The following is a 13,753-nucleotide window of genomic DNA, read 5'->3' as shown; positions in this document are numbered from 1 at the left end:
AGTGAAATGGAATCACTTTCTGATAATAACTTTCCTCCAAATGAAAGGACTGAGTTGGGCACACCTTACACATGCTTCTATAACTGTCACTTCAACTTAGATTGTAAACTCTTAAGGAAAAAGAAGAACTTCAGAATCAAAGAACCTTTGGATTGAATAAAACTTTGAAGTGTATTTGATTCCCTCTTTGGTGGTTGTAGTGGTGGTAGTGCCAACTGAATCAGCTTCACCAACCTCACGTACAACAGAATGAAACGCTGCCCAGTCCTGTGCTATCCTCACAATAGTAGGTATGTTTAAGTCCACCGTCACACTTTCTATCTTTATTTTAAAATTTTATTTTTATGTCTTTATACAGTAACTAAACATCTGATAGAGCCAAATAATCACACAAAGATAAAGCCAGAAAGGTGGTATGTAGAATGATTCTACTGTGATAGCTCTCCCCAAGCCAAGTTAAGGACTTGTTGCTCTTACTTATCAGAAATCCCATGAACGGTGGTTTCAGAACAGAGAAAGAGGAAGTCAAGTTCATATGAAGTCCCTGGGAACGTATGTACAATAAGCACAATACTCACACAAATCTACCAATAGGTAATGTGAGGATTATTTTTTACTCCCCCCAAAAGTCACATTTTTCTCCAAAAAACCTCCACTCCACTTTTATTACCCTAAGAACAGAGGGGTTGCCATTGCAACAAAATCTTCTAAAAAGACATGCCAATCAGTTCTACTTCTCAGAAAGAGCAACCGAGGAAATTGTCTAATTCATTCTAAAAGACAGAATTGAAACTAGGCTTCCTAATTTACCAAAAATAAAATATTCTCAATGAAGTTTGTAAAACTAGCATCAGAAGCAAATCTAACTTCCTGCTTCTGCTTCTCCAATACAGTTATAACCACTTTAAGCTTTTTTTTAAAAAACAAAACAACAAACCAACCCACTTGAAAATCCTTCTTCGAATACCAGAAAATGAATGGCAGAAAAGAGCAGCATCATATTCTTTTAGATGGCAGAATTGAGTACCTTTTTTCCTCCGTGTGTGTGATTTATAAAAATCTATTAGTAAAAGATATTAGAAATTTAAGAACAGCAAAAAGAGATTTCCATTAAATTATATTATACAAAAGGTGAGGTAAAAAGAAAAAATCAAACAGCAACAGAATTTAAAGTTTCAACTGGAAACTCTATTTTACTCATGTCTGTAGGACTTTAAAGTGGCAAACTATATTTGGAGAATACACACCTAAAGCATAAGGCACAGAAAGGTTTAAAATAAAAGGATTGTAAAAAAGTAGTATGCAAAAACTAACCAAAAGAAAACTGGCATAGCTAAGTAAATGGTAAAGTAAAAAATAGTATTTTACTGTCACTCATTAAAATGATGAGCATCAGTAGAAATATGATAGAAAGGAACAATTCACTGGGAACACATAATTTGAAATTTTATATATTCAATAACAAGCCTCAAAAGTAAAGTTGACAAAATTCACAGAAAAAATATAGATAAATGTTCTAGCAATCAATGGGAAATTTTAGCACCTTTCACAAAATGATTGATTGATTGGGAAGACAAAGTACTTAGAATATAGAAAATGTTAACAAAATACTTGTAATCGTAATCCAACAGACATATATAGGACTTTGTACCTTAAATTAGAAAATCTGCATTCCTTCAAGCACACATTATCTGTAAAACCTGACTATGTGCAAGGTCACAAAATAATTCATTTAATGTATATTATGTTGTATAACTAAAAGGCAAGTAAGTTATAAACCACAAATAACAATTATTATTGAAAATCTGTTTCAAAATTATAAATGTACTTCTAAGTTACATTTCTATTAATTAAGAAATAATACTGGAAAGCTGTAGAAAAGAATGATGATGAAAATGCACTATCAGAATAATAATAAGGACCTCTGGCAAAATTAATTTTTTAAAAGTTAAAATGCATAAATAAGGAATATTAGGATTAATAACTAAGCAACATTATAGGTCTGATAGAAATTTTGAAAAATCAAGATAATATGAACCATGTTTTACAATTATTTGAAAATTTAGAGGATAGTGAAAATACCCTGATAAATTACAGTTCATTTAACTAGAAAGACTGAATAGACCAGTTTAACAAAAACCCTGTCCCTTTTCTTCCCCAACAACAACAAAAAATCCAGATGAATTCTATAAAAGATTCAAAGAACAAATAATCCCACTCTCACACGAATTATTCTAGGAAATGAAAAAAGAGGAAATGCTGCCCTATTCATGTTAAGATGAGTTAAATCTTGATATCAAAACCACACAAGGACTATCCAAGAAATAAAGATAATAAGTTAATGTCACTAATAGGCATAAATGTAAAAAATTCTAAGTAAAGGTCAGTAAGTCAAATGAAACAAGTAGTCATGTATGTTTTGTGTTGTTTGTGTGTTTTTTTAAAAAACTGACTTAGTTGAAGTTAATTCCCTACAGCAAGGCAAGAATAATATTAGAAAATATAGAGATATCATTCATCACATTAATAGACTAAAATGTGAAGGTCATAAGTTCCTTCAATATATGAAGAAAAATTTAATAACCACTAGTGACTAAACTACACACAAATGGAAGTTTTTGCCCTGAGTTCTAAAGAGTTATTAATTAACACTTATGAAAAATAGTATAGCAGGTTGTGAAAATGTAAAACTTTTTCACTAGAAGTTAGGAACAGAACACAGATGTGGACTATATGTCCCTGGCTATTGCAGTATGGCAAAAAAGAGTAAGGTGGAAAGAACAATCAAATCTATCATCATTTCCTTAGTTTATGATTCTCTGCCTAGAAAAATCTAAAATCCTCTGCAGCAAAGCATTATAGCTAAACGTAAGAGTGCATCAAAGCTGTAGAGTGCAACAATAATAAGAGCAAAAAAAAAAAAACCCTTATCTTCACACCCAGTAGAAAATAGAAAAGTGTAGTTTTAAAAATAACTGTGAAAACACTAAGCCAAAAAGAAAGAAATATGTTCAATACCTTTATACAGAGAATTAGAAAAAGTTATAGAATGACAAATTAAAAAAACAAACTCATTGCCATTGAATCAAAGCTTACAGCTGACCCTCTAGTGGGTTTTGAGAGACTGTTAACCACATGGGAGGAGACTGCTTGCTTATCTTGCTCCCACCAAGCAGCTGGTGGATTCAAACTACCCGCCTTTGGGTTGGTGGTGTAACTCCTTACCCTCTAGGCCACCAGAGCTCCCTGAAAGACATAAGAGAAGATATAAATAACTGTGCTTATAAATAGAATTAATATAAAATAATTTAATTTTTCCTCAAGTTAGACAATAAAATTAATGGAAATAAAAACCGCAACAGTTTTTCACATGCAAAACCGAAAGACTAAGTGTAGTCAAGATATTCCTGAAGAGGAAAAATAGATCAGGTGAGGGAGGACTCCTCCTAGTCATTGAGTGGTCTATTTCTAACTATTAAGAGTTTATTAAAAATGGAAAATAGAGTTTACTGTAACTAAGACATTAAGGCTTTGTATTCAGTCATTATTTGTTGAAATTTGTAACAAATAATGTTAGAGTGGCTATCCGTGTGGGAGAAAAAATAAGACCCTTACTTCATAGCACACTCTTGCAAGGGGCTTTAAAAAGCTGGTGTTACAGTAGATTTGTTTAAAGTTCCTAGAAATAGGAGATTATCTTTATGACCACCCATTAAGGAAGAGTTTCTTAATTAAAATATTTTAAAACACATAGGCCATAAAAGGAAAGATTGATACATTTGACCACAGTAACACAAAACCAAAATAAAACAAATCCTCTCTTCAACCAAAGAAAATAAAACAGTGAGCTAGACTAAGAGATGTATGCAACACATTTTAAAAGAACAATTAAATATATATACCTCACTCATTCATTCATTCCTGTAGAGTAGCTGACTCTCCTTTTTTTCAGTAGCTGAAAAAAAAGAGTATGGGGAACAAGAATACAAAACTATTTCTATAATATTTTAACTCAATCTGATGCAAACATAGCAGAATGGTGGATAGATTTTTATTATCCTGTGTAATTTCAAGTATGTTTGAAATGCTATTTTTAAAAGTGAAAAGAATTAAAGCAAATTTTCAGAAAAATATCAGTGAGATTAAGCCACAAAAATGAGTCAAATTTTCATTTATATACTTCAATTTTAGAAGGTGATGAGGTAAATAAAAACCTAGACATAAACTGTGAACTCTTATCACAGGATAAGATGCATAAGGTTATATTATATACATAATTATAATATAGTATGTAATTATACATTATAATTATATATTAATATATTATATATATAAATGGGAAAGAAATATAAAAAAAATTAACATGGACTTTTTAACTTGGGTGCATCTGGATTGAGATTTCCTTTCTAAAAATGTCTCCTTTCAATTTAATGTAATGAACTTTTAAAAATTTGTTAAAATAAATTACATATTTCCTGAAAAATTTGTGGATCTTTCCAGTAGAAATAATAGAGCAACAGAGATTTAAGCAAATAGTATTCTAACAACGGATAGTAGAAAGTAGTGAATTCCTTTTAGGTTTTCCTCTGAGTGCACGTATTTTCATTAAATAAATGATCAGGTTAAGTAAAACAGGTGTACAGCAGCACGTCTTGGGTCAAATCACTATTGCCACCCAATTTTCAGGGGCAATTGCAGTCAAGAAGTCTGCTGGGTGAGCACTGCTATCGCTTTAATTAAGGTGGGGCTTTACAACTCAATTGTTCCATTCGTGTCTCAAATCAATCAGATGAAATTCACCTTTTACATGTCCTGAATCCTGATAGCTCCGCACACTCGATAGGTAATTCAATCATCTCGGGTGTAGATGAACGCAAACTCAAATTAGCTACTGAAAGAGCTGGTCTTTGAGATAGCTGTGCTTTTCCACTTTTATGCAAGAGCTGAGCTTCACCAACTGGCTAGCTGGAGGTGTTATTAAAAATTTAGTGAAAGAAACAAAGGTGTGCTCTGGTGTCTCTTGTTACCCTTTCTACTGTTACTCCAGCAGACAAAAGGCATAGAGCCTGCCTCATGAATAATGTGACACGGAATATTCACAATCTATTTTTAATGGAGTCAAGTAATAACATTAAGCGAGATATTTGCAATCTTCAAATTTCACACTGTAACAGGCACAGTAATTTGTTTTGATTCTGCACTGAGGATCTCTAGATATATTTCTTCCCTAAAAAAAGACATACTGTTGACATTAAAATTGCAATTCTGCATTGACAGTATCAACAAGGATTATGAAAATGGACTAACAGTTCTACATTTTTAAGGGGAAAGAAAGGCAGGGCAGACACTTAGATTTCAATCAGTTCCACTTACCCTACAACACAGAAAAAAACTTCTTTCAAATCAATGTAGAAATAAAAAGTCAACCAGCATATACTCTGACTTCTGTGAGGAGGAAGTTTTTCATCTTTATTCACTGACAGGGGCTCTCAAAGCCTGGGAAACAGTCCTGGATGGTGCAATGGTTCATCACTATCAGTTCCGGAAAACTGTCTCCAACTGCTTTGCAAAGTAAACAAATTTAAATTTTGAATACAAAGAAACTGACATGGAAAGATAGGATGCTGAAAACCAAATGAAGACAGACAAGGCCTGAGATTTGGAGGGACTGAAGAAACAGCATCTGAGCCCACTTCCTCACCAAGGCAAAGAGAAGAAGTCGTATGTGGTCAATTAATTTCCCAGGTGCTCAAGCAATTTCTCTTCATTTGGTTGCTGCAGAGAGCAGCAGCAGCCCACAGAATGAAGCCATTTTTATTCTCTGCTTATTTACTCTTTTACAAAAACAAGTATTTATTCTGACAACTGAGGATTCAGCAGTGACCAAATAGAGTTCCATATGGCTTTGCACTCTTTACTGTAATCCCAGTCCAGGAGGAGTGTGAGGTAAAGCACTGTGCACTCAGTCAAGATTTGTGACATTGATTTGAGCAGAGATGCACCACTGGAATGGGCCTGTACAATGGGCCATGTATACCTAGAATATGTGACTGAGTGATGGTAAAACACAGGGAGTCAGGATTCCTCTTAGGAACTTACTCGGATTTATTTTTCTTAAAAGTCAGGCTGATTTCAACAAGAAATCCCCACAGGTGTTATAGCTAGAAAGAATGTAAACCCTCGTTTTTCCTCTCCTGTTTTTAGATCCCTGAGTTACGCAAATCATTTGCACTTGACTGCTGCTGTGTATCTTTGGGCCGGAACCAATTCATAGCTGACTTTCCAGCAGGTTTTCTGAAGCAGTAATTTGCACAGGAGGAGACCGTCCATCTTTCTCTCACAGAGCAGCTAGTGGATTCAAACTGGTGCCTTTGAGTTGGCAGTGCAGCTCCTTCCCCCTAAACCACCAGAGTGTGCTTGACTCTAACCTGAAGTTTTATGATCCAAATCTACTCAGGGTCAGTGAAAGAAAGGACTAGAAATCCATGTTACAACCAAGAAAATCATCATTTCAAGTTCTCCTCTGTATGGGCTCACCTTGAGTTGAAACTGACTCCAGGGCAGTGGGTATAGTTTTAATTTTTATATCATTAGGATTGGCAAACTCCTCCTGTGCAATTCACTGCCTCTGAAAACCCGCCGGAGGGTCAGCTATGAGTCAGTTGCGACTCTACAGTAAACAACAACAACAACATCATTAGACTAATAACTTGCTTTTGGTAAGGCAGCTAACCAATCTGGTTATTTTATCTTCTAAAGCAGTCAAGGTTGCATGGAATGTTAGAACCAATATCCATATTTTGCATACAAAGAATCTGTCCAAATCACAGTGTGTGGATGAGAGCCCTGACTAAAATCCTAATTTCCAGACTTAAGACCCGTGGTTTCCTTATTCATCAGGAAACCTGTAAAAACCCTTGAAGTCCTCAGAAGAAAATGCCTATATACACATGAGATCATCAATGACTGCAAGAAGCTTAAGTTTGTCTACCTCCTAGCTTTTACCAAAATAGTCTACCAGACACAAGGAAAAAAGTAGATGAAAATCTAAGACATTGGATATTAGTCTTCCCTGGACACTAACTCTGGTGACACAATCTGTAGGGAACTGCACTGCTAACCTAATAGTGGTGCCTCACTGCTGCTTTAAATCCATCAGCAGCTCTACATGAGAGACAGGTCATTTACAGCCTCAGAAAATAGAGGCTTGGGTATGTGTTGGCTCCACCTTGATGGTAAGGAATGAGAAAGAGACACTAACTTGTCTGCTTCACATTTATATTTCACAAATTGGAAAGGGAAAGGAAGATCTTAAACCAGATAGACTGACACAGTGAATGCAGCAAGGGGCTCATTGTGCCAGAGATTATGAGGATGGCACAAGATAGTGCAGGGTTCAGATCTATTGCTTATAAAGTCACTATGAGTCATATTCAACTTGGTACCTAACAACAATTGTTTCTAGAGAGCTCTCATGGCTTAGCGGTTAGGAGTCGCACTGCCGAAAGGTTGGATCTACCAGGTGCTCCAGTGGAGAAGGATGGGAGATCTTCTATGTGATTTATTGCCTCTGAAAACTTATTGGAGGGGCAACTATGAGTTGGTTTTGAGTCAACAGCACATAAAACATAATTTCTTTCAAGTAATTCTGGTAGCACAGTGGCTAACTGTCCAACTGCTAATTGAAAGATTGTCTGTTCAAAGTCACCAGCTGCTCTTTAAGGATTACAGCTTTAGAAACCCAATGGGTCAGCTTTATTGTGTTACAGGGGGTCACTATGAGGAACAGTATAGTTTCCTTCACTGCCAGCTACCTTTCCCCCTACCCTTCACTAAAACAAGAGTTTTCCCCCAGTTCTCTACCTAAATGAGAGACAATCTGTAAGAGTCTTAATATTTTATTAACTTAAAACATCACTCTAATAAATATGTATTAACAAACATAATGCACTCAAAATATCTAAAAACCTTTACAAACTTCCTCAAGGTAAAAACACTTCTTTTTCTCTGTGGTACACGTGAAAAATCAAAGAGCTGGAGAGGGAACCTTCATTCCCAGCCAACTGCAAACTCAGACATCTTAAAATACCAGTTTAACAATTGAGAAAAGAATACTGAGAATACACATGAATCTTTGAAGTAAACTCTCAGCTATTTTTCCATCTTTGTTGGGAAAATCCAAAGGATAAGAGGAAAGGTTCAAGATTATGTGTTGTCTTCTCAGTATTCCCCTGGAGGGCAAGAACACACACTGCCATGTGGAGCTGGGGCGGTTGGTTTCTGAAGGGCATGGCCTTTACTTTAATCTCTGACTCTTCAGCACCAAGCAGAGGGTCTGGTGCTACCCTAACTGGTGGTCAATAAACATTAGTTGAACGAATGGTTTCTCCAGATGCAGGCCACTTAAGAGTTCAGACCTCTAGTCTTCTCTCATCAACAAGTCCATTTCTCCTCCTTCTTGGGCCCAAAGGTGATTATGTAATTTGAAAAATATCAAACTCCTTTCCCAAATCAGTTTCTGAACCAGTCTTCAAGCAAGAAAAAAGATTCCTCCAAGACATACAAGGATTTCCCCAATAAGACAGGCTAACAGACTCCCCAGAACGAAACAAGAAATTAAAATAAAATCATCCACTCTTTCTAGATTAAAAAATTTGCACGTGTCCACCTTTGGTGATTCCTTCTCTTCCACAGAAGGATTCAGGTCTTTCCTGGAGGAGGAAACAAACCTGACAGACTCTCCTGTCTGAGGAGCAGGACTGGGAATTCGGAGGAGTGTGGGCCCAAGATTTTGTCTGATTCCACCTGCCTCTGAGTCTGCAGGGTTAGAGAGGCCTGCTCAGTGTTGCTAAAGCCCAGAGAGTCTTTTGGTTCCTGGCCCAGGCTGAATCTTGAAAAGGTTCCTCGTTCACTCTCCAGAAAGTAAGGCGAAGGGCGAGCCCCCTGGTGGCACCTGCAGAATGGACTCAGGGCCTGAGAAGTCAGAAGTGGCAGTGGCAAGGGGGAGGCTGCCCTCCTTAGTGTTGTGAAACTGCTGCTTACGGGCTGCCAGGGTGCTCATTTGAGCCCATGCTGTGTCTCCCGGTGCCGCCTGAGGTCCACCTTCCTCTGGAAGCCCTTCCCACACAGGTCACAGCCAAAAGGCTTAAAGCCTGTGTGCTTGCGGCTGTGGGTGATGAGGTTGGAGCTCTGGCTGAAGGCCTTGCCACACACCTGGCACTTGTGGGGCTTCTCACCTGTGGTGACAGAAGGGGGAGGACAGGAAGTATGAGTCTATGGTAAAGCTAGAGGGGACCCATGGTGACCCACATGCTGTTGGCAGCAGCTGGCTGCATCACAGCCTGAGGCCTTCAAGTGCCTTGGGGGGTATTGTGCAGGAGCATGAACTGACTCCCAGCCTGCCAGGGGAACCATGAGTGCAACAGGTGAGAACGAGCCTTTCTGAGTGGCGGTTCCCAACCAAAGGCCTCAAACTGTTTCCTGCTTAACGGAAACAGGGCAAATGCCACGTGCCCTCCTAGACTAGCAGCTGAATCCACCCGGGGAGGAGTCCTCAGCTTTTAGAAGCTGATATCTCCCAGAGCAGATGTGCAGCTAGAAGGGGGCAGGGGCCTTTGTCCTACAAACCGTATGACTCTGTTCTCTATTAATTCAGAGGAAGTTTTCAAATCTGAGTTTCCAAGTGGGTACTGACTTCTATGTACCAGGGAGCTTGTTTTCTTTCTTGCCCTTGAAAGTCACTTGAAAGTATCTGAACCCCAAAATAAACCAAACTGATTTCAATTCAGAATAGCCTCACAGCGCAGAGAACTGCTTACAGGTTTCCAGGAGCCGTAAATCTTTAAGGAGGCCAACTGCCTCATCTTTCTCCCAAGGAGTGGCAGACAAGTTTGAATCACTAACTTTTAGGTAAACAGCTAACTGCCTTAACTGCAGGGCCTCTAGAACTCCTGGATGTCTCTGGATCTTTTTTTTTTTTTTTAAATCCACATTTTGGCCACAAACAATTTTAGATAGTTTATCCTTTTCTGTCTTATTTTTATTTTATTTAAGAGAAATTGGTGACAGGATTCTTTTTATACCAGCAACTCTTCATCACAGATTAGTAAATAATAGACAAAACACACAAAGGTTTTAGATTTCCCTATGACTTCTGTGCTGTTTGACGTGTAAGTAAAAAGTACTGTTCTTTAAATAGCTACAACCCAGCACTGCAGTCAAGATTCAACCTTGGAAAAAAATGCAAAATAGATGAAGTGTGTTTTTGGGAACCCTATGTCTCCTTTGCTATACTCATTCTGCCTTCATGTTTCAGATTTCCTTGATAAGGAATCACCCATCAAAACTTATACTATCCTTTTAGGGTCAAACAAATCTGAGAAACCAATTCTAGCTATAATGTAAATGTTTGATAAGGGCTTAATGTTTCATGCAGTTAAGATCCTGGTTGCATTCCGATAAGCGTCTTGACTATCTTTACTCACAAGGAGTGAGTTTCATTGAAATTGAGGTAAGGGGTATGATTAGAGGAGGCTATTTTTCTGGATTTTCCAATGGGCATCATCTAAACAGTCTGAGAATATAAACATCAATAGTGGATGTTGGAACACATTAGGATCTGGTTTAAATCTGTATTCATATTAATATAGTCAGAAATTCTAAGTCTTGTTAATGAATGTCTTGTGAACTATTAGAGGGTGCTCCATATATAAAAAAAACCCCTGACCCACTGCAAAAAGTACTAGGGAAAGAGTTCAGAACTCTTCCAGTCCTGGCTTCAGTCTTTGGTAAATCATTCAGTCTCTCTGAGTTTCAAGGTCGTTAGCTGTTACCAAACAATTTATTGGCATCATCAAGTCAGAACCGACTCATAGCTGACCCTCCAGAGAATTTTCAGAGTCTGTAAATAGTAAAGAAATTTACTGTTCATCTTTCTTGCACTGAGCAGCTGGTGGATTGGAACCACCTGCCTTTGGGCTTGCAGTGCAACTCCTTAGCCACTAGGCCTCCAGAGCGCCCCAATTCATGGCTGCCCCATCACAAGGGCTTTATCAGAGGGGTTCATTGGCTTACTTTTAGAAGTAGATTGCCATGTTTTTCACAGTCTTAATTTGGAGGCTCTGCAGAAGCCTGTTTGTCATCATGGGCACATAAATAGTCTCCTTGCTGGCTATGCAGGAAGAATACTGATTTCTGTGTGGAAGGCAAAACTTCTACCCCCCATTTCCTTTCACTTTAGTATGTAGTATGGATGAAACTCCTCAGGAGAAAGATAGGCAATCTCCTCTTGAAAAGATTTTATAACCTCAGAAACTCAACGGAGGATCACTAAAAGTTTGGACAGTCTGCGGAATGAATGAGATGGTGGATTAGAAAACCCTCTGTAAATGATCAAGTATTATAACAAGCAAGGAATAATCACAGGCCATGAATGTGCTGATATTTTTAAATGGGCAATCAGCAAGTAAAAGCTTTCTTTAGCAACCAACTCCCATGACAATGGGAATAGAATATGTTAAACAGTGGTCAAGGGGTAGATATTTGAGATCAGACTGATACAAGTTTGAGCCCTGGCTCTGCCACTTGCTAGCTGTGTGACCCTCTGAGAGATTACTTAACCCTTTTGTGCTTGCTTGTCTCCGCTTTAAAATGGGGATGAGCTATAGTGTCTAGCTCCCAGAGTTGATATGAACATAAAATAAAAGCAAAACTGTTTTTGCCATTTTCCATCTCTTAAATCAGAATAGGCTCTCAAGAGTCCTAAAAACGTAGTCAGAATGACCACACATGAGCCATCATCTCCCAAAAGGGTGGGTGGAAGCCCAGAGAAAGCATTCAATCTCTAGTTAAACATTTAGGGTAACACGCTGAGAGGACCCTGGAGCTTTCTATCTCACCCAGAGCAGGCAGCAGTTGGAGAAGCTGCTACATTAGAGAAAAAGATGCTTTCTAAAAGAGAGTATCAGCAAGTAGGTCTGTTGAGTGACTCTGCAAACAAAGCCCCAAATTAAAGTCCCACTGAGAAAAAGGCCATCTGTAAATGAACCTATGGAAATCTGTTTCTGCCTTTTGTTGATTTGGGTGTGTTTTTTTTTTTCTTTAATACGTGACAATGATGAATTTAACTCCATTTGGAAAGCCTCATTTACCACTTAGGGAGCTCTGGCGGCCTTGTGGGTAAAGAGTTGTGCTGCCAACTCAAAGACAAGCAGTTCAAATGCACCAGCTGCCCAGCGACAGAAAGATGGAAAGTCTTCTGTTAGATTCATAGTCTCTGGAAACTGCTGGAGAGCCAGTTATGAGTCCTTTCAGCACATAACCACCTCATTACCCACTTACTGGGACTAAAGTCTCCCCTAACGTGAGGTATGCTGACCTCAGGAGAAAGTGCAATACCCAGCCTTCCCTTCCACTCCAAGATGTTCCCTACGGCTCACCAGTGTGAATGAAGGTGTGTTTCTTCATGTCTGACTTCTGGTGGAACCTCTTGCCGCAGTACTGACAGGGATAGGGCCTTGTGTCTGAGTGGATGAGCAGGTGCGTGGACAGGGTGGATGACCTCTTGAAGCTCTTGCCACAGATCTTGCAGTCAAAGCTCCTTTCCTGCAGGGAGTAGGTCACATCACTCCTGCTGCACCCTCACAACTGCCCTGACCCTGAAATCCAAAAACCAAGCCTCTCTCTTCTGTCAGGTTCTCTTCCACTCACTCCATCCTATTTTATCCTTTTACCATCCCTTATCATCTCCCCCTTTAATGCTGCTTTTCCTACAAAAATCCGTTTTACCCACAACCTCCACACCCCATAGTAAAAAACTGTATCTCGGCCCTGCTTTAGGCACCTCTTACACACACTACTCCACCCTCCTGACAGGGTAAGACCTCAGCCTGATGGTGGCAGAGATGGTGGATATTTTGTCCCCTAAGTGAGTCCTTCTAGGTAAGCCTTCTCCTTTCGTAGTTGTGTTTTTATGTGCTCAGCTCAGCTCACTGATCATTTCGGTGAGGGCAGGAACACAGGGGAATCCTCAAGACTCTGGCACCCAGAAGTTGAGCAAAAAATATTTACCAAGGAATGAATGAAAAGCGGAGCAAATACGCTCCTGGATGCTCCCAATGAGCCGAGATTCCTCCCTGTTAGTCGGGAGGAGTCCCTCCCTGCCTATTAAGTGGCAGCTGTTTGTTGAAAAGATAAAGAGGCAGAGCTAATACATCCTATCGCGCTGGTGGAGACATGCGCAACCCAAATCTGCCTTGAAGCCTACGGCCGGCCACCACCCACCTTTCTCTGCACACCTCCATGGGTGTTAGGGGGCTCGGGCAGGGGGGAGCAGCCTGAGGGTCGTAGCGCAGAAAGCTGCCAGCCAGAGAGCTGCCGCACGGGAAGAAGAGGCTGCGCAGAGCGGGCGGCTGAGCGCTGGGTTACCTGTGAGTGCACGGCCTTGTGCTGCTCCAGGCTCACCGCGTGCCCGAAGGTCTTGCCGCACAGCTCACAGGCAAAGGGTCTCGTGCCGCTGTGGGACCTGCGCACGTGCACCTCGAGCCCGTGAGGCGTGGAGAATACCTGCGGCGGGTGGGGCCGGGAGAAGGACGCTGAGAGGGGCGCGGGATGAGAGATGAGGGGCGCGGGGCGCAGGCAGCGGGCCGGGATGGGCGAGCGGAGCGCGAAAGCCTCACCTTGCTGCACTTGATGCACTTGTAGGAGCCGCCCCCCAGCAGCAGGCGAGTGCACAGCAGCTCCGACTCCACCTTGA

At 39.8% G+C, this 13,753-nt stretch overlaps 1 protein-coding gene across 1 annotated transcript in view; it reads right to left on the bottom strand.

Annotated features, from left to right (window-relative positions):
* Positions 1–9,057: 9,057 nt before the first annotated feature.
* The window catches only part of GFI1 (growth factor independent 1 transcription repressor), a 7,428-nt gene continuing 2,732 nt past the window's right edge, over positions 9,058–13,753 (bottom strand). Inside the window, exons 4-7 of the mRNA XM_006882483.1 lie at positions 13,677–13,748; positions 13,426–13,563; positions 12,438–12,603; positions 9,058–9,236 (exon numbers count right to left, since the gene is read on the bottom strand). Of these exons, the coding sequence (XP_006882545.1) occupies positions 9,058–9,236; positions 12,438–12,603; positions 13,426–13,563; positions 13,677–13,748 (555 nt within the window). The remainder of the gene's footprint in view (positions 9,237–12,437; positions 12,604–13,425; positions 13,564–13,676; positions 13,749–13,753) is intronic.

The sequence above is a fragment of the Elephantulus edwardii genome, unplaced genomic scaffold (genome assembly GCF_000299155.1).
Source record: "Elephantulus edwardii isolate Elephantulus edwardi_28Jun2011 unplaced genomic scaffold, EleEdw1.0 scaffold00020, whole genome shotgun sequence".
In the NCBI taxonomy this organism is placed as follows: Eukaryota; Metazoa; Chordata; class Mammalia; order Macroscelidea; family Macroscelididae; genus Elephantulus; species Elephantulus edwardii.
This window is presented reverse-complemented; position numbering and strand designations above follow the sequence as displayed.